The sequence below is a fragment of the Bison bison genome, unplaced genomic scaffold, assembly GCF_000754665.1.
Source record: "Bison bison bison isolate TAMUID 2011002044 unplaced genomic scaffold, Bison_UMD1.0 scf7180017864349, whole genome shotgun sequence".
NCBI classification, from domain to species: domain Eukaryota; kingdom Metazoa; phylum Chordata; class Mammalia; order Artiodactyla; family Bovidae; genus Bison; species Bison bison.
Window position 1 is genome coordinate 3,648,743 of NW_011494921.1, and position 24,333 is coordinate 3,673,075.

General features: G+C 48.4%; 1 protein-coding gene across 1 annotated transcript in view; it reads left to right on the plus strand.

Moving 5' to 3' along the window:
* Positions 1-133: 133 nt before the first annotated feature.
* CCBE1 (collagen and calcium binding EGF domains 1) overlaps positions 134-24,333 on the plus strand; it is a gene marked incomplete at its 5' end in the record, with an annotated part of 228,715 nt that continues 204,515 nt past the window's right edge. Inside the window, 1 exon segment of the mRNA XM_010854822.1 lies at positions 134-444. Coding sequence (XP_010853124.1) covers positions 134-444 — 311 coding nt within the window.

Consider the following 24,333-nt stretch of genomic DNA (forward strand, 5'->3'; position numbering starts at 1 on the left):
GCCGGTGCTCCGCGCGCTCTCGGTTTCCCCCGGCGCTCACCCCTCCTGGGTGAAGGAAAGCTTCGTAAACTCCGGGGTAGGCGCCTCCTCCGCGCGCACACCCCGGGCTCCGGTGGGGCTCGGGGCTCGGTGACACCGCGCGCCGCCCTTCTGCCGCCGTCAGTGTCCCGCTTCTGCACCTCTTCTTTTTCTTGCGGGCCGGGTTCGCTGCGTGGGACCCTCGCCGGGCCCGGACTTCGGGGTCCTCCCCGCGTCCGCGCTCGGGGACCGGAGCCGCCTCGGCGCGCGGGACGCGGATGCCCGGCGCGCATTGCCGGCCGCTCTCGGGCGGAGCGGCCAACCAAGTTCCCCTAACTTTTTCAGAGAAGTCTGCTCGGAAAACAACATCGCCACGACCAAGTATCCGTGTCTGAAGCCTTCGGGGGAGCTCACCACGTGCTTCAGGTAAGCCCCGGGGCTCGGCTGACCCGGCTGGCGCGCGCCCAGGCTGGTCGGGGAGGCGGCGCCCGCAGGAGGGGCCTGGAGGCGCGCTCGGTCACCGCGCGGCCACGGGTGGGGTGCTCCCTCTCTGGTGCAAACTTTTTTTTCTTGTGTGTGTGGTTTCTGAGCCAGAGCAACCACGGGCAACTGAGTGTCCGCACCTGGAGTTTCTGCTCTCAGAAGCCGAGGGCGGTGGTTTTCCGCTCCCCTGCATGCTGGCGTGGTGGTTGGAGAAAAGGTTGCCAATTTCATGAAGAAAGGGGATGGGACTGTGGGGTAAGCGGTGCGGCATAGCGAGGCATAGCCAAGATGAGTGGTTGCGCTTGTGTTTTGTTTTGAACATATAAAGTCAACAAGGAAATCCTTAGTCCTTGGCTCTCTGTTGACCTTCTGCCGGGACAGAGTGTAACTTTATCACGGCCTCTGGGCGGGCGGTGGATAAGGTTGTTCCGTACAAGCCAAAAGCGTCAAGATCGTTGAGTCACGGAAGAGGATCCTCTTCCTGAAAATTCGGTCCGCAGATCACCTGGGTGCTTGTTAAAAGCAAATGTGATGAGAGCCAGGGCGTCTGATAGGAAAACTGCCCTAGGCCGTTGTGAGGTAAATCAGTGTTCCCTGCGTACCGCTCTCTGAACGTGAGGGGCGGTTCGTTGTCACCATAGGTGACCACGGGCACTGTCCCTGTGCCTTTACCAGGAGGAGGCACGCACCCATAAAGACTTGTGAGTTGCCTGCGTTTTAAAGGCATAGTGTTCGAGGTCCAGGGATCACACACTCCCAGCAGACTCCATCTCCGAGAATCCTGCACTGTCTAGGTGCCAGAATCAATCCTGGGCAGTACAGGATAACAAGGTAATCCTCAAAAGTGAACTTGAAAGAAACAGACGTCGCCCTAATGATGTGGTAGCAGATGACTCCTCATGGTCTCAGCTGCAAAAAGCTGCATATGCTTTAAGGCCCAGGTGTGGGTGGTGTCAGGGCTGGTCAGTTTAGAGGTACAAAAGCACCCCCCCACATCACAGACCACACTTTAGAAATCTGTTGGCAACAGCTTGACAGTGATCACTTCAGGGAGGCAACAGTCCTGTGAATCCTTGGGAAGGGATTCTCTGAGCCATGGGCGGTAAACACTGAACAGAAATGAGTTAGTAGGGAGGACTGGAGTGTGGTTCAGTTGGCGGGTAGAGTCTTGGAGAAGTTAACAGGGTAAGCGAGGTCTGCCCAGCCAGGGACCTGAGCTGTTGGCAGCGGCTTCAGGATTCTGCCTGGCTCCAGCCCTGTGTTTCATCCACACTGTTTCTTAGGATGCATTTCCTCCCTATCACCACAGCATAAAACCTTGATTTAACATGGACCGTGTCCCTGAGATGGTTTGCTCATTATTTGGTCCCTGAAAGTCAGACTGCCCATAAGTCAATGACAGTTACAGAATGCATGTCCAATTTTCAGAAACCATGAGTGCCTGATTAGCCTTCTAAGCTGATTTCATTCGTTACGCTGTTACTATCACTTCCACACTGCTCCCCTCGCCAAACTTTGAAAAACAGTGCAGTGTTTTTTCCTACACTGAGACTCTTACAGGAGACATGAGCAGTGTCTTGATGTGTTTTCATTAACGGCTACTCAAACGGCTTATAAGAGCTAACAAAAAGGATATCTTCCTAGGAGAAAAGAGCTTGGAGGGATGGGAGGATGTTTTCAGCTGGAGAAAAAGGTCCCTGTGAATATTGTCTCTCTGGTTTTCCTCTCAGAGTTCTAAGTGTACTTCACTGACTTCACACAACTTCCATCGTTCAGTAACTCCCTGGAGACAGTCAGCTGGAAGCTGCTGTCCCTGTTTTGAACCCCGAGGACGGAGGGATGCTGTGTACTGATTGGTTTGTGAATTCTGTCGTCTTGGCCCTGGAGACCCTTGCTCCTCCCGGTGTGGTCTGGAAATTGGCACAGGCGTCATCTGGGAGCTCGTATTGTCTTGGGGCCCTGCCCAGCCCTCCTGCTCCAGAACTTGCATGTTAATGAGATGTGCATTAAGGCTTGAGGGGCTGCCATGGACACTAGTGTCTCAATGGGAGTCACGGTGCAGTCCCATTTGGACAGGTCCTCAGGAGCCCAGAGGCCTCCACAGTTGAGTGGGTAGTTGGTCCTTCTACCACAATGACAAAACCAGAGAAAGAGCCAGCCTTCCAGGAAGCTGGACTCATTAACTGTTGGATGACCCTTAATTAAGCTGAGGGAAGCGTGTCTGACTGCATAGAACCCCAGTTTTAACAGAAGTCTCTTGTGAAAGGATTTTTGCACAAGAGAATGAGTCCCAGAAGTCACTCCTAAATTGTAGAAAGTGATTATTTTTTAAACACTGACTTTTGAAAAATCATTGGCATGGAGGATGAGTTTAATATTAAATAAGTAAACGAATTTGGTAGATGTGAGTTGTAAATCTGATCTACCATTATTCCTGAAAGCATATGGAGACTTAAGTATCATAATATGGGAAAGAGAATGATGGGATGGGAATAATGTTTGTCCCGGACCCTACCACTACCTGTGTACAGCTGTTTTCCATGGTTTTACCTAGGCAGCATCTTTCCACTTTAACCTCATATTAGATGACAGCTGGAGGATTTACTGTATGTTCAGCACAGTCCTATGCACTTTATGTGCATATAGCTCTGATGCTCAAAGCCACTCTGTAGCGTGTGGGTGTCTGTCGTACAGAGGGAACTGAAGCTCTGGGCTTTAGTCCACTTGCCCAGAGTCGCAAAGTTAACACACGTGAGAGCCCAGGTTTGTCTGACTTCAAAGCCTGGGCCCTTTCATCATCCTGGAGGTGTCTACAGAGGAGCCTGAAATTCCAGATCTGGGATCTAAGTAAGGGAGACTATAAATTTAAATAGATACAAACTCAAGCAGTTGGTAATGCCAGCATCCACCGTGACCACGGTGGTTTTCTGAGTTACCATTGCCCTTGATCTGTCTCAAACAATTGACTTTATATTACCATTATACACAGAATTGGTTCATGCATGGAGAGCTTTCCTTCCTTGTAGGATTTCTTTCATCTTAATCACAGTTTCTGTCTCTAGAGACTCTACCCCATTGTGCTTTGAGCCAAGTCCCTGAAGTTGATGAAATTCTGAATGAATGCCTTTGGCAGCTTAAAGGACACATTCACTCAGTGTTATAATCTGACATACGGCAGAGCATATCTTTTACCAGCAGTTAAGATTTCACAGTTCGTGTGACTTATCTAGGCTCTAAATTTATTCTACCCAAGCACATAAAGTTATCATGGTATTTACCCCCTTGTGGCTATTATTTTTTTTCCTGCTCCCAAACCATGTAATTTTTAAACAAAATGTTTTGGTTTACTTTTTGTTATTTAATTGCTAAGTCATGTCTGACTCTTCACTCCATAGCCCTTCAGGCTCTCTGTCCACAGGATTTACCAGGCAAGAATACCGGAGTGGGTTGCCTTCACCTTCTCTAGGGGATCTTCCTGGAACAGGGCTCAAACCTGGGTCTCCTGCATTGGCAGGTGGATTATTTTTACAGCTGAACCATTGGGTCTCATCAGTAAAATGACATGTGAAAGGCTTTTTTAAAACCAGAAAATACATTTGAGTGTGGGAAACATTAAGACATCAACCTGAGTCTGTATCCAATAAGCATGCTAGTTAACACTTTGGATACATGAGCCGATTAAGGATTTGAGCATCTAATATGTGCTTTAAATAGTCCTAGAAAACACATAAGCAGTCTCTGCTCAAGTTTCGCAGAATTGATTTTTCGACCAAGGGTTCTAACTGTAACCAATATACAGCATGCGTGACTGAGTTCAAAGTTGCGTAGTTTAGATTATCAGTGATGGGGAGAGATTAGAAGCAGCTAGGAATGGCTTTATGGACTTGGTTGTTTTAAGTGATTTTTTTTAAACAGAAGGGTTTCTGTTTAAGTTGCATTAGCTCTGATCCTCAGCTTTGTGGCTCACAGACCTCCAGTGGGGGCCCTCAGCTCTATTAGTCCCGTCAGTGGTGTCTCATTAGGGTCGCGTTCCCGTGGGAAATAGTGACACTGGGATGCAAAAACTCCCACTTCGAGATAATGCAGTAGCATTGCCAAATCCTGTTAGATTATGGAAGTTAACGTGACATTTCTGCAAATGTGTTTACTTGGAAATTGGAGAGCAAGAAGGTCGCTTAATTAGAGCAGCAGTACCAGACAGAGAGCTCAGGACTCTAGCTAAGGCTCCATTGGAGGCAAAGCTGGAGAATATCCTCTCTGCCAAGTCCCTGAGTTCCTACACAGGGCTTTGATTGTGTCAAACATGCATAGGATAAAAACCCTATGCCCCGGTTTGAATTCAGGCTCTACCGCTTGTTCTATAACCTTGAACATTCCTCAGTCTCTGTTTTAGTGTTCTCCTTGGAATACGTGAGGACCGTGTTAGTACTGGAGTGACAGGGTTACAGGGAAGATGAACTGGTGCACGCAGGAAGCCCTCGATGGACACCGCCCCTCGGGCTCACTGCTTGTGTCTCCCCTCATCCTGCATCCTGAGCGCATGTACTTTGTGCTCCGTGGACATCTGCTGAGTTTTGAACTTGACAGTCGAAATTTTTGAAAAAGCAAATTCAGACCGTAGCCAGAAACCCTGAGGGTGTTTATACAGCAGTCACATGTCAGCTGTTTTTAGATGCTTTTCCAAATGTAGGCTAGCCCAGAAATCTAGCGCCTTGGGAAAATTATAAAAAGGGTGTCTTTTGCTTCCTCCCTCCTACCTGACTGCACGATGTCCTCAATTCATGTAACTATAAAAGCAGGCGGCAGGCGTAGCTACCCCTGTTTTAGAGGCGCGTAGAGGGTTGCTGTCTGTCCAGGGTCATGAAGGGACTTACTGGCAGAGACTGGCAGTCAGGTCCTCAGCCCATTTCTGGTCTCTGCCTTCTGCCTCCCATCCTGTGGCCAGCATAGCTCAGGACCGGCTCCAAGGGTGGCCCTGAGTAACTGTTGGAAAGAGCATTGTATCTTTCTGACGACCATCCGTATTCTTACCATGAGGAGGAGGCGGTCCCAGTGTCTCGAAGCACAGAGCAGGGGACAGCTGGGCGTGGCTTCGTGCCAAGCCGCCCGAATCGCAGATGTGTTGGAGGGAGCCTCTTGTTCCCGCTGGATGGTTAGCTTGTGAAGCCCCTGAATCATCTGTCCTCTCATCCACGACTGTGGCCTCAGATGCTAGTCCTCCGCCTGGACGGAGTCCACGTGCATTGTCTGCATGCGCACGTGTGGACGAATGTTAATGTTACCAGTAAGCAAAGAAATGTGATCTGTCTTTTAGGTCTTCCCAGAACTTCTGTTGCTATCAGAGTATGTCTCCTTTTCTAGCTTTTTTTTTTTTTTTTCCCTTCTAGAAACCAGATTACTTGCCCCTCTGAGATGCTGCCGTTGTTTGCATGAGTTCCCACCTTGACCTGCTTCACTTGAGTTGCAGATGTGTTACGGGAGCTGACTCGGGCAGGCCTAGCTCACTCCGTGAGCTTGTTACTTTAAATAATAGCTAAAGAGGACGTGTGCAGTTCCACCTGGTATGATGCCCCGTGGACGCTGGCTTGGAAGCGGTGCTGGGTCACAGCTTTAAAGGGGATCTCCCTCCCTCCCACACCCTGTTATTTAGCTTGAGCAGGTGTCCGGGGCGGGGAGGAGGCATGGTGGGGGATGTTGGCCCAGGCAAGGTTCTCTCACTTTTCACTCATTCTGTACGGATCAAGACAAAACGATAGGAAACAATGGACCAGTGAACTGACCACGAAAGGCCTTGCGGTCACCGGTGTCCTTTGGGACCAGGTCCAGGTGCTACTCATTGTCCCCAGAGTTGTCGATGCCTGACTTTCTATATTCACTTCACTTCCTCTTGTCTAAGTGAGGCTGGGAGGTGGGTGCACCTGGAAAAAGCAAGTACTCTTTCTTCTAGAGCACCCTGTCTTCTCGGGTGGTACTTTGCCTTTCAGTCAGCGGTTTAAGTGTCAGCCATGCAGCTTCTGCAAATTTCACTACCCTCCTGCGTGATGGGACCCGCGCCACTTTGGAGCATTAGAGGAGCTGCGGATTCAGGCCACAGCGGAGTAGCTGAAGAACCAAGGTCTCTGCAGTCTGTTTGCTTTTGTTTGTTTGTTTATTGCTTTTTATTTGGAGGATGAAAGATAATCAGCTGTACCACCTGCAGCTTCTCTCCTGCCAAGCCAGGTTCTTTTCCTTAAAGTCATTTACCAGTTTCAAAGTTTTACCAACAATTTCGTTCACTTATTCAGAGGTTACTATGTGCCAAGCACTTCAAATATGTATGTGGTATATAAACAGGAGCTGTTTTTACTCTGAAAAAAAAAATACATGTGAATAAGGCAGGAAAAAATACCCCAAAATCTCTGCCCTCATGGAATGCATGGATTTTCATTCCATTTATTTTTCAGTAAAGGGATTTCGAGCCAAAGATGTCCTTGGGGACGTTTATAAGATGATTATCTTTGGCACACAACCGATGTCACATTTGGGGAGCTAAAAGCTTAATTTCCTGTGGCCCAGCTGTATCCTTTCAGCAAGAGAAGCCCCGCAGCTCCAGGCCAGGGACCCGAGAAGCTGGGGATAGTAGTAACTAATGCGTTTTTTTTCCTGCTAGCAGGACGCTAGCACGTGCCACAAGCCCCTTGCTTCTAAGAATTGCTGGAATGTAAAGCATTACGAAGAGAAAGTGAATTCTCTGGCCGTGTCCTGCGAGGCAGCATAGAACTGACCACCTAGGAACAAATAGCTCGTAGGGACCCAGTTCACCTCAGCAGGGTCGCCCCACGCTTCCTGGCAGTGACTTTAAGCAGAGTGTCACGAGAAGGCAAACCCCTCCTGCTTCCCTGACTCTCCAAATAATACAGCCCAGGTCTGTGTTCATAAATGTTTCTAAACCTTCTGGACAGTCTGTTTTCAGCCTATAGAGGACAGAGCCATGTTACATCTACATATTTAATTTCAAGCAAAGGACAGGCTTCCCTGGTGGCTCATGGTAAAGAATCCACCTGCAATGCAGGAGTCGCAGGTTCGATCCCTGGGTGGGGAAGATCCCCTGGAGAAGGAGATGGCAACCCACCCGAGTATTCTTGCCTGGAGAATCCAATGGACAGAGGAGCCTGGCAGGCTGCAGTTCACGGGGTTGAAGAGAGTCGGACACGACTTAGCGACTGAACCACACCACCAAGCAGAGGACATCTTTCCAGCTTCAGGGTGTGATCCGTGTGAGTCAAAAGCAGGCGTCAAGAGTCTGGAAGGGCGGATATGCTGCCTCCTTGTTCGGGGTGCTAGAATGTGAACTAGGTCATCTTTCTGTGCCCTTTGTGATTTCAGAGACTTGAACCACATCCATTCTAGGCTTATCAGTTCTCCGCCTTTACACCGCGTGCCCACTACTCTGGGAGTTTCCCTGGCATTCGCCCCTGCTGGAGTGAGGCCCTCATTCATAGTCTTCTGGGAATGGCAGGGGCATCTGCTAGCCCAGTGGCTGCTGCTGCTGCTGCACAGAACTGGTGGGAAGCCGGAGGGCCCTTGGCACTGGGATCTGGCTCTGGAAATTCGGTATAAAGCAGGGATTGGTCTTTATGCAACCCACGATCTAAGAATATTTTTTACCTTTTTTTAAAGAATAAATTCTGGCCGTGCTGGATCCTCACTGCCGCGAGGGCTTCCTCTAGTTGCGGTGAGCGGGGCTCCTCTCTGGTTGAGATGGGCGGGCCTCCCCCGCGGTGGCTTCTCTGGTTGCCGAGTGCGGGCTCTGGGCACGTGGGCTCAGCAGTGGCCGTGCAGACTCGGTAGTTGCCGGGCAGCGGCTTAGTGTCATCCTGGCAGGTGGAGTCTTCCCAGACCAGGGTTTGAACCCATGTCCCCTGCGTTGGCAGGCGGAGGATTCTTAACCAGTGGACCACTCAGGAAGTCCCTTATGTTTTTGAAAGGGTTAAAGTAAGCAACAGACCTTACTTAGCCACCAATCTCAGTTATTTACCATCTGGCCCTTCTCCAGGAAAAGTCTGCCAACTTCTGAAGAGCCATCTTAAAGTGAAGATGGGAGTGGGCTTTTCCATTCGAATGTGACCTCGTCCACGGGTCTGAGTCCTCAAGAAGGTCATGTTGGGGACGTTGAGTCAGCTTCATCTTTGGGGCCTGCACTTTTGTGTGGCCGTATTTTATTGTATCTGGTCTCTGGCCCGAGCGGTTTCAATTGTGACTTGGTTTCCTGATCTTGAGGAATCATAGCTGTTGTTGAGCTGGAACTTTATTTCCAGTCATCTTCCCTTAAACAATTCTCTGAGTGAATGTGACTTGTCAGAAGCTGGTTTTACTGCAAGTAGTTAAGCTAACTTACTGCTGCTTGTCTACGTGTTCCCAAGCCTGGCCGTCCTCTGCCAACTGAGTAATCCCAGGGTTGCCTTGGCGGATGGCCCACCATTCCTAATTCCATACTTTGCTGATTCCCAACTTGCATATTCATCATCACATGCTTTGACTCAGACCCAGCTCTCCATAAACTTGTGAGCTTTGAATTTCTACTGTGGAAAATTGCACATTCAAAAATCAAATGATAGTGTGTATATTTGGGTGAGGGACACACATCTAGAGGAACCTGGAGGAGGAGTCATTTTCACCGATGAGTACCCTCAGTCACAGTTGAAACATCCCACTTTTCCTTTTATGGCTGAAAAGTATCATGGCATGGCTCAGTTGCACTGTGCACATTGGTAATTAAACTGTTGAACTTAAACTCTGAACTGCCTTTTAATAGTGCCACACCTCTGATTCCATAAAGATCACGGAGACGCCTAGAGTGTGATGCCTTTGGACGCTGAGTGTGGGGGAAGAAGGAAAGAACTACTGAAAGGGAACATTCTGAGGAGAGGGGAGCAGGCCGCATGGTGTTTTGGAGAAAGGGAAGGAGGAAGATGTTGGCATGCGCCACCTGATGTGTTAGGAAAGTAAAAAGTGCTGTGGGCGGAGGAAAGGAGAGAGATCCAGGCACAAACGCTTGATAAGGGGAGCATCCTGTGGAGACGACGCCAGGTGAGAAAAAGCTGTTTCTAAGACACCGCACGCAGTGGTGCAGAGGGCTCAGGGCACTTTCCAGTGTGATAAAAACAGTCTGTGTCCTGATTGTGCTGGTGGTTACACAGCTGCATACGTTTGTCAGAACTCCTCAAATTTGCACTTAAAATAGATGAATCTAATCTGATATAATTATGCCTCAATAAGGGCTTCCCAGCTGGCTCAGTGGTGATGAGTCCACCTGCCAATGCAGGAGACCTGGGTTCCATCCCTGGGTTGGGAAGATCCCCTGGAGGAGGGCATGGCAACCCACTCCAGTATTCTTGCCTGGAGAATCCCATGGACAGAGGAGCCTGACGGACTACCAGTTCATGGGGTCGCACAAAGAGTCGGACACGACTTGGTGACTAAACAACAATTTCTCAAAACGAATTTTTATGTGTTTACTTGAAAGGTTAGTTTCCATGACATTGGGTTTTTCCTATACACCAAATAGCTAAATAAGTTATATTTTTTAGTCACTGAAAAAGTTTCAGTCAAAGTCACGTGGGAGCCTGTGACCTTGGTAACCAGCCGTTTTAACTGACTCAGCTGAACAGAGGTTAAATGAAAGACAAGCTAAGTTTGTGAGGGTCAACAGATTGACGAATGCAGTTTCCATAGCGTCCTGCTTGTGTTCAGCAAGATTCCTTCTGAGGCTGGAGCCCGTCTAAGAGGCGGCGTGGGGACCAGGCCACGACTTTCCTTCCAGCTGTCCCTTCTCTCTGCTTCCACTTGGCATCACTTGCGGTAACGTGTCCATGTTTCACTTTGGAATTTCCCTCTAGTGAAATGGCTCACAGCTTTTGTGGTGAAAAATTGCAAGGCAGAGAGGAGGTTGGCTTCCTGGGAGGCCAGAAAGACCACAAGACTGCTCATTGGAGGCAAGGTCATTGCAAAAAAAAAAAAAAAGGCACTGGAATTTACTTCTGGAAGAGTCTGAAAGGTTAGAGGAATCTAGTGGAGAAGGCGATGACACCCCACTCCAGTACTCTTGCCTGGAAAACCCCATGGATGGAGGAGCCTGGTGGGCTGCAGTCCATGGGGTCGCTAAGAGTCGGACATAACTGAGTGACTTCACTTTCACTTTTCACTTTCATCCATTGGAGAAGGAAATGGCAGCCCACTCCACTGTTCTTGCCTGGAGAATCCCAGGGATGGCGGAGCCTGGTGGACTGCCCTCTACGGGGTCTCACAGAGTCGGACACGACTGAAGCAACTTAGCAGCAGCAACAGAGGAATCTAGAATGCAACATCCATGAGGTTTTATCTCTGAGAAAGTTTGGCTGAAAGATTTTAATTCTGTAAAAAGCAATGTTAATATTCTGTCAGTTTTCTGGAAAATCACTCTTGCCCATCGGCTGGGAGGACATAGGGAGAGAGAAGTATGGAGCTGTGTATAAAATCTACGTGGGGGTCACTTAATCAGGCGACCTTTTCTATCTGCCTGGAATCCAGCTGAGAGGAGGGGAGAGGAAGCAGAGGGTGGGTCTGGGGGGAGCTTTGGATACAAAACCAGAGATCAGAGAAACGAGAGCCTGTTTCTCACCAAAGGCTCACCGTCAGAAACTAGCTTGTTGTCCCGTGAACCCTCTCTCAAGTCCCAGGGCAGGTGCGTGGCAGAGCTGGGGTTCTAAAACAGACAGTCTGACTCCACTGGACACTTCTGGAAGGCCTGATAGTTACGGTTACCTTGCCTTCTGGCAGCCTCGATTTAAGAGACACGTAGACCAGGGAAGAGGAAGCTAGAGGTAAGAAAGTCAGTCCTGCTGGTGACCACGTAAGTCGGACACATCGTCAAAAGTAGACGCGTGAACCAGCACCCGTCTCCCCTCTCCCCTGACCGTGTTAGTTTGCCAGGAACGTCTAGGCAAACTGCCGTAGACGGGGAGGCTTCCACAAGAGGTTCTCTTGCAGCTCTGGAGGGGGGAGGGCTGGGATGGGTCTGGTGGCAGGGCTGGTCCCTCCCAAGCCCTCTCCCCGGCTTGCAGATGGCTCTCCGGTGTGTTCACACGGCTCCCTCTGATCTTGTCTGTCCTGGTCTTTGTCTTATAGGGACACTAGGTCCCACTGCATCACGGCCCGTTCTCACGTCTCATTTTAACTCAGTGGCCTGTTTAAAGCTGAAGCTCTGGTCTCTAAACAGTCATGTTCTCTGGTACTGGAGTTAGGACTCCAAGGTCTAAGTTTGGAAGGACACAGTTCAGCCCTTCACATCCCAGGGCCAGGTAATGAAGGGGATGCTTTCATGCACACTGATTTCCATGGGCATCACTGTCCACCATGGTGGTCCTGAGTTATCCAGTGAAGTTAAAGTGCCTTCAGCGAGTCATTCAAGAAGGAAAAGGACTAAGCTGTAACACCGTTACAGGTGACCTCTCTCGTGGTACCTCTTTCTCTAGCCAAATGTTGGAGGCTCTGATCTATTCTAACTCCCCGCATCGAGACATCATTATTACAATGGTGAGGCCCTACCCCAAGGCCTACTGAATCCAAATCTGTCTTTTAACAGGTCCCTTGGTGTTTCCTGGACTTTCTGGGCGGCTCAGTGGTAAAGAACCTGCCTGCTAAGGCAAAAGACGCCAGAGCCTCCAGTTTGATCCCTGGGTTGGGAAGATCTCCTGGAGGAGAAGGGCGTGGCAACCCACTGCAGTATGCTTGCCTGGGAAATCCCGTGGACAGAGGAGCCTGGTGGGCTACAGTCCCCGGGGTCGCAATAGAGTTGGACGGGACTTGGCGACTAAACAGCCATCACAGGTGTTTCTGACGCACGTTAGACTGAGAATGCGTCCTGAGGGTCAGCATGCTGCTCCAGGGCCCCCTTCCTCTCACTGTCTGTCCTTTGCTTCCTACATGCAAAGCGCTGCCTGTGGCTGAACAGCCTAGACTGCACGTGGAAATCACCCGGTGAGCTTAAAAAGCAATCCCGCTGTCCAGACGGCACCCTAGACCAGTTGTTTCACACTCCAGAGGTGGGTGTCAGGCACTGGGAATTTTTTTAAAATTTACTTTTAGTTGAAGGATAATTGCTTTACAGTGTCGTGTTGGTTTCTGCCATACATGAATCAGCCCCAGGTGTACATGTGTCCCCTCCCTCTGGGCCCACCACCCATCCCACCCCCTGGGTTCTCACAGGGCCCGGTCTGAGCTCCCTGAGTCATTCAGCAGACTCCTACTGACTGACTGTTCCACGTATGGCGGGTACCTGTTTCCAGGCCGCGCTCTCCATTCGTCCCGTCCTCCCCTCCCCGCCTCCCTCCCGTGTCGGTAAGTCCGTTCTCCGTGTCTGCGTCTCCACTGCTGCCCTGTGAATCGGTTCATTGGTACCGTCTTTCTAGAGCTCATAGAATCGGTTCATCGTACCGTCTTTCTAGAGTCCATATATGGCTCCAGACGTTTCTGAAGCTCTTCGTATGAGTCCATCACGCAGCCAAGGTTGAAAACCTGGGGCGACAGAGAGCCAAAGGGCGCGGGCTGCCTGGCTCTCTGCCCCGGGAGAAGCGGCCCCGCCCCCCCTTCTGTGGCCTCTGGGCCCGATCCTCTCGTCCTGCGCGGTCAGGCAGGCCCGTGCCCCTCAGCGGGGACGTTTGCCCCTAAAGCTGGTGTCGGTGCCTGGCGCCCCCCGTCTCTTCTGCACGTCTCGCTTTCACCTCCTGCCGTCGCCTGTCTCCTCTGAGTCGGTGGTTTCCAGGGGCGTTCAGGCAAGCGATGACGTGGCTGGGGTGGATCAAGAAGGGTGGCCCGTTCCTTGTAAGCTTGGTGTTTCGTAAGCTGATCAGCCCTAAATCCAGGAATTCCATCGTTCCTCATTTCCTCTCTCGGCCTCTCAGCTTGGTGTCTGCACCTACTTAGTGACCTTTGTCGCATTTTGTTAAAAAAAAAAAATATTTGTGTGGCTCTATATGAACCTTCTCCCAAGATACGAACACAGCTCCTCGTATTATACATGAACACTTCTCAGTGTCGAGCTGTGCTTTTCTTTCCTTGTAAGAAACGCTGTTTTTTTCCACGTCCTGTGATAGGGAGTCTGTGTGCTGGCAGGTTCTTTTCCTGTTCCCTTTTTGTGTTGCTCTTCAACTCTTCAGGCCTCCCCCCCGAAAACTGAAGGAGCTTCTCAACCGCCAGCTGACACAAGCTTTTTATAGCTTTGCATTAACTCTAGCAAAACAAAACTACGAGCTTTGTGGTTTGGTTGTGTAGTTATCACCTAAGCCCTGTATTTACCTTATGGCCTTAAACCAGGCAGTCCCCAAACAGGTCCACGTGGAATGCAGCGTTACATACAGTTACATCTTTTTTGAGTAGCATGGCAATCCTGCTGTTAAATCATAGAAATAGAAGTTACTATACATTAAGAAAGGAAAGGTAATTGCATTTCCTGGGTAGATGTGCTCTTGAGGTTCCTAATAATGGATTTCTTTGAATTGGAGGCTGGCGAGACGTAAAGCGTTCATAAATGACCTGAGTCCTTAACCGCTGTCCCGAGTCTGACAGCGTGACGAGTGTGGCACTCTGTTAGAAAGGATACGATCGGGGTGGAGACGGAAAACCTTAGGAGGAAGTGTGAAAGGAGCCTAACAATTTATGAGCCACTCCTGCCGTCCCCGCTGTCTTCAGGCCCTTTCCTGGAGGCCCCCGGGTTTGGGAAACACATTTCCAGGTGTTCGCACGCATGAACGTCACCATCTGTGAAGGGCATCTTGAGGTCTGGGACAATGGATGCTCAAGGCTGGATGCTCTGGTCTGATGGCCCTGGCAGTCCGGCTGCCCTCCTGCTGACCCCACCCTGCTGCCCTGGGGCAGGGGGAGATTGAGGTCTCGGCACACCTGGAGCCCTTTCTGGACCGTGAGGGGGTGTGTGTATCTGTCTGTCTGTGTGTACGTACGTGTATGGGGATGCTCCAGTGTAGACCACTCCCCTTACAGCTCTTGGCCATCAACCTCTGTTTGTTCCTCCAAATCCTGCCTCTCCAGTGAATCCTTCCTTGGCTTTTTTAAAATTTTATGTATTTTTTAATTGAGGGATGATTGCTTTACAGAATTTTGTTGTTTTCTGACAAGCTCAGCAGGACTCAGCTGTAGGTGTACATGTGTCCCTCCCTCTGGAACCTCCCTCCCCATCCCACCGCTCCAGGTTGGTCCGGAGCCCCTGTTTGAGCCTTGGCTGTCTTTAACAGCAGTTTCTGCTGTCTGTCCTTTAAAACAGTGACTTGCATCATCTGAGGACATTTATTCACCCCTTAGCTTACGCACAGCTTGACTCTGGATCGTCCTGACACACTCGGTTATGTGCTCATGTGGGTACCATTGATGTGGTGAAAGTCTTCGTTTGGTGCAGCCCAGGGTGCTGTGGGGACCACATTAAACTCCTTGTGCCTGAAGAGATGAAGGTTTCATCCATGCTCCTTAGGACTTTCAACCTGAAGGGCTTGACTCCCAGGGGAAATTGACATCATGATGATGAGCGGAATACACCTTTTTAAGATGTGTGTAAAGGAAGAATAGTTACCACAAAGGGGCACAAGAAAGAGGTAATTGTCTTTTTCTTTTAACTTTACCTTTTGATATGATAGTAATACTTGCTCTTGACATGTTTTACATCACGAATGACTTGGAACGGGGGATCCTGAATAATCTTGCCGCTTCAGGGACTGGAGTGTGTTTTCCTGGTCTTTTCTGTGCCTGTACTAACGAACATACTCATAGTAGTTACTCATAGAAATGGGTTGGTTCTGCGATTGCTTTTTTCAAGTAACAATAGGTAAAGAACACTTATCATAACATGGGATGGTGATTCGTTTTAGATGCAGATGTCAAATATATCACGTTTTACCTAAACTAATCAGCAGAGAAGAATCTAGAGTCAGCAGATAGAGTTTTGGTCTGGAACCTGCAGGATGTAGCCTCTAGTGAATGGCCCTGGCACTGTGATCCTGGGGCGTGTGGCCGAGGGTCCCCGTAACCCCCTGACTCTGGTCCTCACTGTGGGAGGGTGGGGCTCTGATCTGGTTCCTTCCAGGTCTGGGGTCTGTGACTGATTACTCCCTGCCCTGCAGGGAGCAGAGCAAACAGAAGCCAGCTTCGTTTACAGCACAGGGGGTTTGCTTGACACGAGGAAGGCCATCGTGAAGTGTAGCTACTGCGGGGCAGTCTGGATTCTTATCTCTCACCAGCCTGAGAAGCAGGATAGCCATCTGTGAGCTGTCGGTTCTGAAACGCCTTGGGTAGTTTTTCTTACTCTCTGTATGTGTGTGCGCTCAGTCGTGTCCGACTCTTTGTGACCCCATGGACTATAGCCCACCAGGCTCCTCTGTCCATGGCATTTCCCAGGCCAGAATCCTGGAGTGGGTTGCTATTTCCTTCTCCAGGGGATCTTCCGGATCCAAGGATCAAACTCGCATCTCTCGGTATCACCTGCGTTGGCGCCACCTGGGAAGCTCTAGTTATTTATTTAAAGAGAAAAGAAATCTTTTTTTACTTGCCAAGCATATACTGTTGAAAGCACCCTTCTCTTTGCTGCAAGCACATGCTGCGTGAGCCGGGGGGACCGTCACAGTGTTAAGTTCTCCCTAGCCCCGTCCTGTTTGCTTTTGTTTTTCTTCCAGATGTGCTGTCCCGCAGAAGAGGGAATGAGGCTAAAGATCAGTTTCTTCTCTTAAGGAAGAGCCATGCTCCCGTGATGAACCTCCCCTCTTCTAGAGAGGAGAAATTGTTTGACTCGGGGAGAAGGAAGTGGCAACCCACTCCAGTATTCTTGCCTGGAGAATCCCATGGACAGAGGAGCCTGGAGGGCTACAGTCCGTGGGGTTGCAGAGAGTCAGACACGACTGAGCGGCTAAACAGCAGCAGGGGAGACGTAATAAAGATGGGAAGGGAGGGTGACATCAGATGAGAGAGCTTTCTCATAACAACTCCTTTGCGTCTTTTAACCCACCGTCCTAGGCTTCCAGTTATACAAGCATTCTATTACAAGCGTGTTTCAGCACGTGGATGTCCTCTGAGTGTGTTTCCTTCAGGGCTCTTGTGAAGACTGCATGTGCTCACTGGCCTGCTGCCCCTGACTTGCCGGGCCGGTCGGCTTGCTGCCCTGGTTCTGGCTCCGTATTCGGCTCTTTCTGGCCAAGGGGGGAAGAGCAATGATGCAACCAGGCCGTAGGTGCATAAAGTAGATGAAGGGCTTGTTTTGGGTTTGTGTGTTTCAACTAGATTCATGCTCATGAAAGGATGAGGCTTCTCAGGAATTACTCAGGTAATTAGCAGATTTTTAATACTCTTTTCCATGTTTAGGTGGTCTAGTTTAACAAAATGCTATCACACTTGAGTTTTGGGCTAAATCAACAGGCTCCTCAGGCTTCCCTGGTGGCTCAGGTGGTAAAGAATCTGCCTGGAATGCGGGAGACCTGGGTTCAATCCCTGGGTTGGGAAGATCCCCTGGAGGGGAGGGCACAGCAACCCACTCCAGTATTCTTGCCTGGAGGATCCCATGGACAGAGGAGCCTGGTGGGCTGCAGTCCATGGGGTCGCAAGGAGGCGGACACGACTGAGCAGCTAAGCACAGCACAAAGAGGCTCCTCGTTAACTTGAAGCTTGATTCTTTCTGTTCACTTACCCTAGCTTGCCTTGTCCGCATACTTTTGAAAGAGTTTTCACTGGGGCGAGGTTGTAATTTGGATGGAAATAAATCTCCATGGCAGCCTCTGCTTTTCAGTGTGCTTACTTGCATTGTAATCTTAAAGAAAAAATGTACAAACTTCTCTTCTTTGGAAGATGAAAATCTGACCATATTTTCCTTCCGTGTGTTTTTTTTAATTAGGAAAACTTCAAATAATGCTGCAGGGGAATCAATTTCCATATGCTCACCCATCATTAAGATTTTACATTATTTGCTGTATCTCTTATTTTCTAACGTATGTGAAAGCAAACCCCAGACATGTCATTTTACCACAATATATTTTAGTGTTCATCCCTAAGAAATGTAACGTATTTTCGTACTGCCAAAATGTCATCACACCAAAACATTTTTAAACATCTCCCCCTTCCCCAAATAAAATTTGGGTTTTGTGGAGTTATTTCTCTTGAACTAAGTCGTATGGGTGAGCGGGTACTTCTGTCACCGCTAGTGAGTGCTCTTGCTTTTGAACAGGTGTGTGTGGCTCTGAGCGTTTCTGGAATGGAAACGCCATGAGGGCACCAGATCAGCACGTTGTCGTGTCCTTTGTAACAGGGCGGAGCTCTGTACGAGGCCACGGCCCAGTAAAAAGACTATTTAGTACTTCACCTTAAAGGTAGTTCCATATGTTTGAGCCCCAGGATACCATCATATGAATGAGGTATGTTCTTTGCAGATGAAAACATAGTTTCAACGGGAAAGCTAACATTTCATTTTTATGTTTATCTGTATTTATATTTCACTTATATTTCATATTTCACATGAAGTGTTTAATAAACAGGCCTTTAAAAAAAATTTTTTTTGCACAATTTTTAAAGGTCACTTTTCATTTCGTTACTACAAAATGTTGTCTGTATTCCCCATGTTATATAATAACATCTGCAAGCCTGCCCTACATGGAAACAATAGTTGTACCTCCCCACTGAGTGCACACACACACACAATGACTAGTTTCTTCTCTATTTCTGTTAGTTACCCTTTTTTGAACCAGTATTTCTGGTAGCAAAACTATTCATTGACACTCAATACATTCACTTCACTAATAGCAAAATCAGAAAAGCAACTTAGATTTTCTGAAATGAAGGGAAGCCATAATTGTCCTTCTGTCTTTATATTCTGATGTCATCTGTTTATGTACCCTTTCAATGTTTTACATATTTAAAATCAGTGGTATAATTTACCCTGCGTAGTTCACGTCTTACATACATGTTAGCTTCAAACGTTTAAATTACACCACAGCTGGTAAGACAAACAGCCGACCCTCAACCCCTCCCAGACCTTCCCTTCCTGTCCCATGGCAATTATTCCAATTTTTCAACCTTATTCTTCTGAATTTTGTGTCCATGGCCCTAAATAACTTACAGCATAATTTATTTTCAGTGTTCGGTCCTGTCTCTCGACTTCCTTCTCGGGAAGAAGAGAGGTTGGCTGTCCACCACCATGCACACGCTTATTCCCCTTCGCTCGTCCCAGAGTAGTTCTGGATTGACTGGCTTCCACTGTCTTCACCGTGGCCGCAGAGCTGCTTCAGTGTCAGCCCTGCTGGGCGATGCGAGTCCTTTTTCCTACTGTGTCTTGCCTTCCTTGTAAGTCATTTTTGCCCCATCTTCCGCCTTTTTTTTAAGAACAGAGAAATGAATCCACTGCCCAAGCTACCCTCGTTTGTATGAAGTTCCTCTCAATATATTCAGACTTGACTTTACTGTCATCTCAACCGTCTTGAAGAAATTCCTCCCAGAACCGTGAGGCCTGCCGTGATCCGGACTGGTTTCTAAGTCCTTTGAGGCCTAGGATTTCTCTTACTGTCTGTGAGCCGGGGAAATCTGTCTGGTGTTGGATTCCAGGTTTTTTGGAGCCCATTTTTCCCCTTTCTGATTTTACTTCTTCTGGTGGAGTGCATAGGCTTCCCTGGTGGCTCAAGGCGGTGAAGAATCCACCTGCCAATGTGGGTGACCAGGGTTTGATCCCTGGGTCGGGAAGATCCCCTGGAGAAGGGAGTGGCAACCCACTCCAGTATTCTCTCCTGGAGAATCCCATGGACAGAGGAGCCTTGGAGGGCTACAGCCCATGGGGTCGCAAAGAGTCGGACAAGACAGAGTGACTGACACTTTTTTCATAGTCTAGTATTTCCCTGACAAAGGGTCTTGGGAGGGGTATTTGTTGTTTGAAGTTTGGCAGTTCCCACATCCAGCTCTCTAGATCTCTGCTGGTTGCTTTCACCACATTTCAAGGGTCGCGCGTCCAGACTGAGCTTTGACTCCGCTTCACTCCCAGCACGCAGCCTGCGGCCTTCGCTTGTGGTGCTAACGCCTCGTGAGTTGCTCGAGAGAGAGATGCGGAAGCAGCTGCAGAGCATCCTTTTCTGCGTGTCCTGTGCGCCAGCCTTTCATCACGTATCTGCCAGCTGGGCTCTGACTCCCCTGCCACCGTTACCTTTGGCCTGACCACTGCAGCGTCTCTTTTCTTCCCATCCTGTCTCTTACAGTCGGTTCCTGTGCAGCAGAAAGTGAGATCCCGAACCTTGTAACAGATGGTGTCCAACCCAGGATTTTTTTTAAAATTAATTTATTTTTTGCTGAAGGATAGTTGCTTTACAGAATTTTGCTGTTTTCTGTCAAACCTCAGCATGAATCAGCCATAGGTATACATACATCCCCTCCCTTTTGAGCCTCCCTCCCATCTCACTTCCCATCCCACCCCTGGAGGTTGATACAGAGCCCCTGTTTGAGTTTCCTGAGCCATACAGCAAATTCCTGTTGGCTGTCTATTTTACACACGGTAATTTAAGTGTCCATGTTACTCTTTCCATACATCTTACCCTCTCCTCCCCTCTCAACCCGGGTTTAAAACCCTTCAGGGCTTTCTCATTAGCCGTGAGACAGACTCTCTACTCCTAACCCTAGCCTGTAAGATCCTGATTGATCTGTCCACACTAGGATATGTTCCTTCCTCAGTTCAGCTCAATCTCCCCATGTCTTTAAATGCTTATCTCCAGTTGTTGCTCATTCTGTTCCCTCTGCCTGGATTAAAGGTCTTCCCCTGCTTAAGAAAAAACAAACAAACTACTAATCCCAGCTCCCCGTCCTTCAGAACTGAGTCCACCTCCTTTGTGAGATGTTCCCCAAACCCTTTACTTACAAGTACCTCCCTCTGTCTCTGTGGTTCTGCAGTGCAGGTCCTTGTTTCTTTCTAACACTTTAAACCACGCGTAGCTTGTTTTCTGCCTCTTCCTGACGACAGGAGGAACGGGGCCGTTGTGTGTATTTTTTGTGTGCCAGTGCCTAGCACAGAGTTTGCTCTGTCTTCCCTGCCGGGCACGATCTGTGATGTGGAACGTGCGTATGCGTGGTTGCTGTCTGGTAAGGTCGCCCTCTGAAACAGAGCCATGTGTATTAGCCATGCACTTAAATTTATCCTTGGATCTAGTCCAGGCATATAAGGCAGTTTATAATGCATACAATATGAAGGGAGCATAACTTAAAAGGACAACAAGGGCTGGAAGCGTAAGAAATGGAGCCAGCACCGGGGGCGAGAATGTGCACCGTGAGGACGCTGATTTGCTGCGGATGGGCCACCGGGCTCTGAGCCCTCTAGCAGCCAGTGAGAAAAGATGGTTTACACAAGTCCGCACCGTGAAAGCCGAGCATTGCAGGGAAGAACTTCAACTGTCCTTTATGTTTAGACTAAAGAGAAGTTTCATCCGGGGGTCACTATAAAAAGAATAGATAACATGAAAATCGTCCCTGTAATGGACATGGTAAGTTTCATAGGGGTGGGGGTGGGTTTCCCAGGTGGCTCAGTGGTAACGACTTCACCTGCAGTGCAGGAGATGCAAGAGACACGGGTCCGAACCCTGGGTCGGGAAGATCCCCTGGAGGAGGAAACGGCAACCCACTCCAGTATTTTTGCCTGGGAAATCCCATGGACAGAGGAGTCTGGCGGGCTACAGTCCATGGGGTCGCAGAGAGTCAGACACGACTGAGCGACTTCACTTTCACTTTCTTTGTCCTAACTAAATGCTGCTGGCCATTACCACTGCATTTTCTTTGCACTTGCTCCTGTTGAAACACCTTCAGAGATCCCCTTCTGTCCTTCTAGACTTTTCTGGGATCTTCTATCCCATCAACAGGTCTATTTACATACTTCCTCCAGCAGCATCTTCTAGCTTCAACAGTGCTCGTCTCCCAGACTGCGTTTTGAGGGTGTCCTAAACCTTCTTTTATCTTCATCTTTGATAACTGTCTCTTCACTCTGGATGGATTTGGCTTTCTCCTCCATCTTCTGAATGCTGTGGGGCTTGTCTTTAAGGGCTTAAACATGTTCACAGTCAGTGGGATTCTAAAGAGTGGAGATGAAAAGGCGGAGGAAGTTATTTTCCTTAGCTTTGTAACGTCGGTCTTTGGTTGTGGGAGCTGTCCACTTAGCATGAGTCTGTGCAGAGCAAACCTGTACTGTGAGGAACAGAAACCTTCATGAGTTTCATAACCTGTGTGTGTGTGCACACAAACATGTCTGTGGGTGGCAGGTGATGTGGCTATAGATTTTAGTTAAGACTGCTTGATTCCCCCCACCCCCATAAAGAGCCCAAAGTAGTCATTGAACTTACCAATCATAGAATGAGCAGAATTAAATTTTATTTAGCACCATGGGTAGTATAGAAAGCAGAAATTTCTTCTGTAGGATCAGCTTTAAACCAGATACAGTGCAGCAGATTAGAGAGCTCCACTGATGTCACGAGCAATCACTGTCTTAAGAAAGCTTTCTTCCCGGGAACTAGAACTGCTCATGGCAACAGCATTGTTGGGATGCTTGGCTTGGGCAGCTGAGTTGGTTTGGGCTTTGGCGGAGACGTCTTTCCTTCAGTGGTCTTCAAGGATCTAAGTTACGGCTGATCTTAACTTTGGATGCTTTATTAACCCTCCTGTTTCCATTTGATGCTTTATGAGAATTCATCGGTGATAAAGATGTCTTTAAGAAAGTACAAATGATCATCTTGAAGATAGAAAAGGAAAGGCCTTTTGAGCAGAACCTGGATGTGATAAAATGCTGGGTTTGCTCAGGGATGTTTAGGTTTTACAGCTGCAGGCCATTGTTATTTATCAAATTCCTAGAAAATAACTTCTATTGTATTCCTGAAACTTGAGATCCTAAATCCATTTCCCCCCCGGGAGCAGTTATTTTTATAATACAGTTGTTGATTATACAAGATTTCTTAGAAACGCAAATATTGTGAAATGGCAGAAGAGATTGTATTAAGTTTTTCTGGATAGTGCCAAATACACACTTAGAAACATAAATTTTGGTTGTGTTCAGAAATATGGACTTCGCTTGTAATAGTAATTGTAAGTATATGTATTGAGCACTCACTGTGTCCCAAGCACTGTGTTAAGCGGTATGATTTTCTTTACCCCTCTGGGGTATCTTACAAGTAACTTCAGTTGACCTTTGAACAATGTGTGGTTAGAGGCACTGGCCCTCCATAGTCAAAAATCCAGGATAACTTAGAGTAGGGGCCTTCTGCACCCCTACCTATATTTTCTACTGAAAAAATATCCACATATAAGTGGACACGTGTAGTTCAAACCCATGTTGTTCAGGGGTCAACTGTTTATATTCCTCATTTGACAGATGAAATAAGTTAAGGCTTACCCTTGTCAAGCAACTTCCTCAGCATCGTATGGCTTGTTCAGTGGGGGAGCCATGGCATCGTGTGTCCAGTTTTGCTAGTCTATTCTTTATTCATTCCTCAATCAGAACTTTTCTTTCTTCTAGTCATCTCTTGCTGCTTTGGGCTTCTCGTGGGCTTCTTTACCCCTGAGCCACCAGGGAAACCCCTCATTGTGTCTGCAGCTCTCCTCAAAGCAGCATCCTGCCAACCTTCTCCTTATTATCAGTGGGGCCAAGATTTCCCTGGCTCATTGAACCTGCTTTCCAGGAGTGAATGTTGGTCTTCCTTGCCTTCCATCCATCCTTTCCTCTGTCGAAGCCAACCCTTAATAAGAGCCTCGGAACGTGCCTCTTTTCTTCCCCTTCAGCACTTGTGTTCAGGCCTGTATCCCCTCATCCCTCCCTGAACAGTGTTCAGCGCAGTCACCCTTCTTGCCCTATCTCCTCCTCCTCCATGCCTCTTCCTGCAGCTGCTAGTCTTTAGAAATACTACTAGTGAAACCATGTTCTTGTCACTTACCTCCTCTTCCTCCCAGTCCTTATTGCTGGGTGCTTGAACTGCTTTCTTAGTGTTCAGGACCTGTCAGCTGCTTGCCTTCCCCAACTCAGTCACGTTTAAGTGAGAGTTCTCCCCTGGTGGCATTCAGCTACTCTCTGCAGAGCTCTGCTCTAAGCCAAATTGTGGCAAAGCTTTGAGTGTCAGCCTTGGGCTTAGATTTTATCTTGAAAGGTTCTGAAGTGCTTGGTTCAAAGGAGTGATGAGATGGAACATTGCTTGAGAAGACTGAGGTAGGGTGGCGGGATGCCTGGCAGTGAATAGAATGTTTGTCTCAGGAACAGACAGGCTCATCTGCTTTGAAGTACTGGCCCCAGGCGGTGTTTACACAGTTGGATTGTATAGACTGTAAGCCATCCCGTAGCTGTGAACATACATGCGTGATTTTAGGCAAGTCTGAATTATGAAAGAGGCTGATAACATCTCCAGCCTCGTATATCTTCCCTTAGAGTCAGCCTTTCCATCCTAAGCCCATGTTTCATCATCTCAGATGTGGGTTGATATTTCACTTATTTTTTGCTCCACTTGAAAGAATATTATCATTTATAAACTGATTTAAAATTGCAGTGGATGGAATACTTGTATCTCCCCCAGATTCATATTTTGAGACCTAATCTGCAGTGTGATGATATTTGGAGGTTTTGCCTTTTGGGAGGCGATGAGGTTGGGAGGGTGGAGCCCTCATGAATGGGATTCCAGCTTCTATAAAAGAGGCCAGAGAGCCCTTTGTGCCATGTGAGGCTGCAGCAAGAAAGACAGCTGTCCGTGAATAGGAAGATCTTTCACCGGACACCGAATCTGCTGTCACCCTGATTGTGGACTTTCCAGTCTCCAGAACTTTGAGAAATAA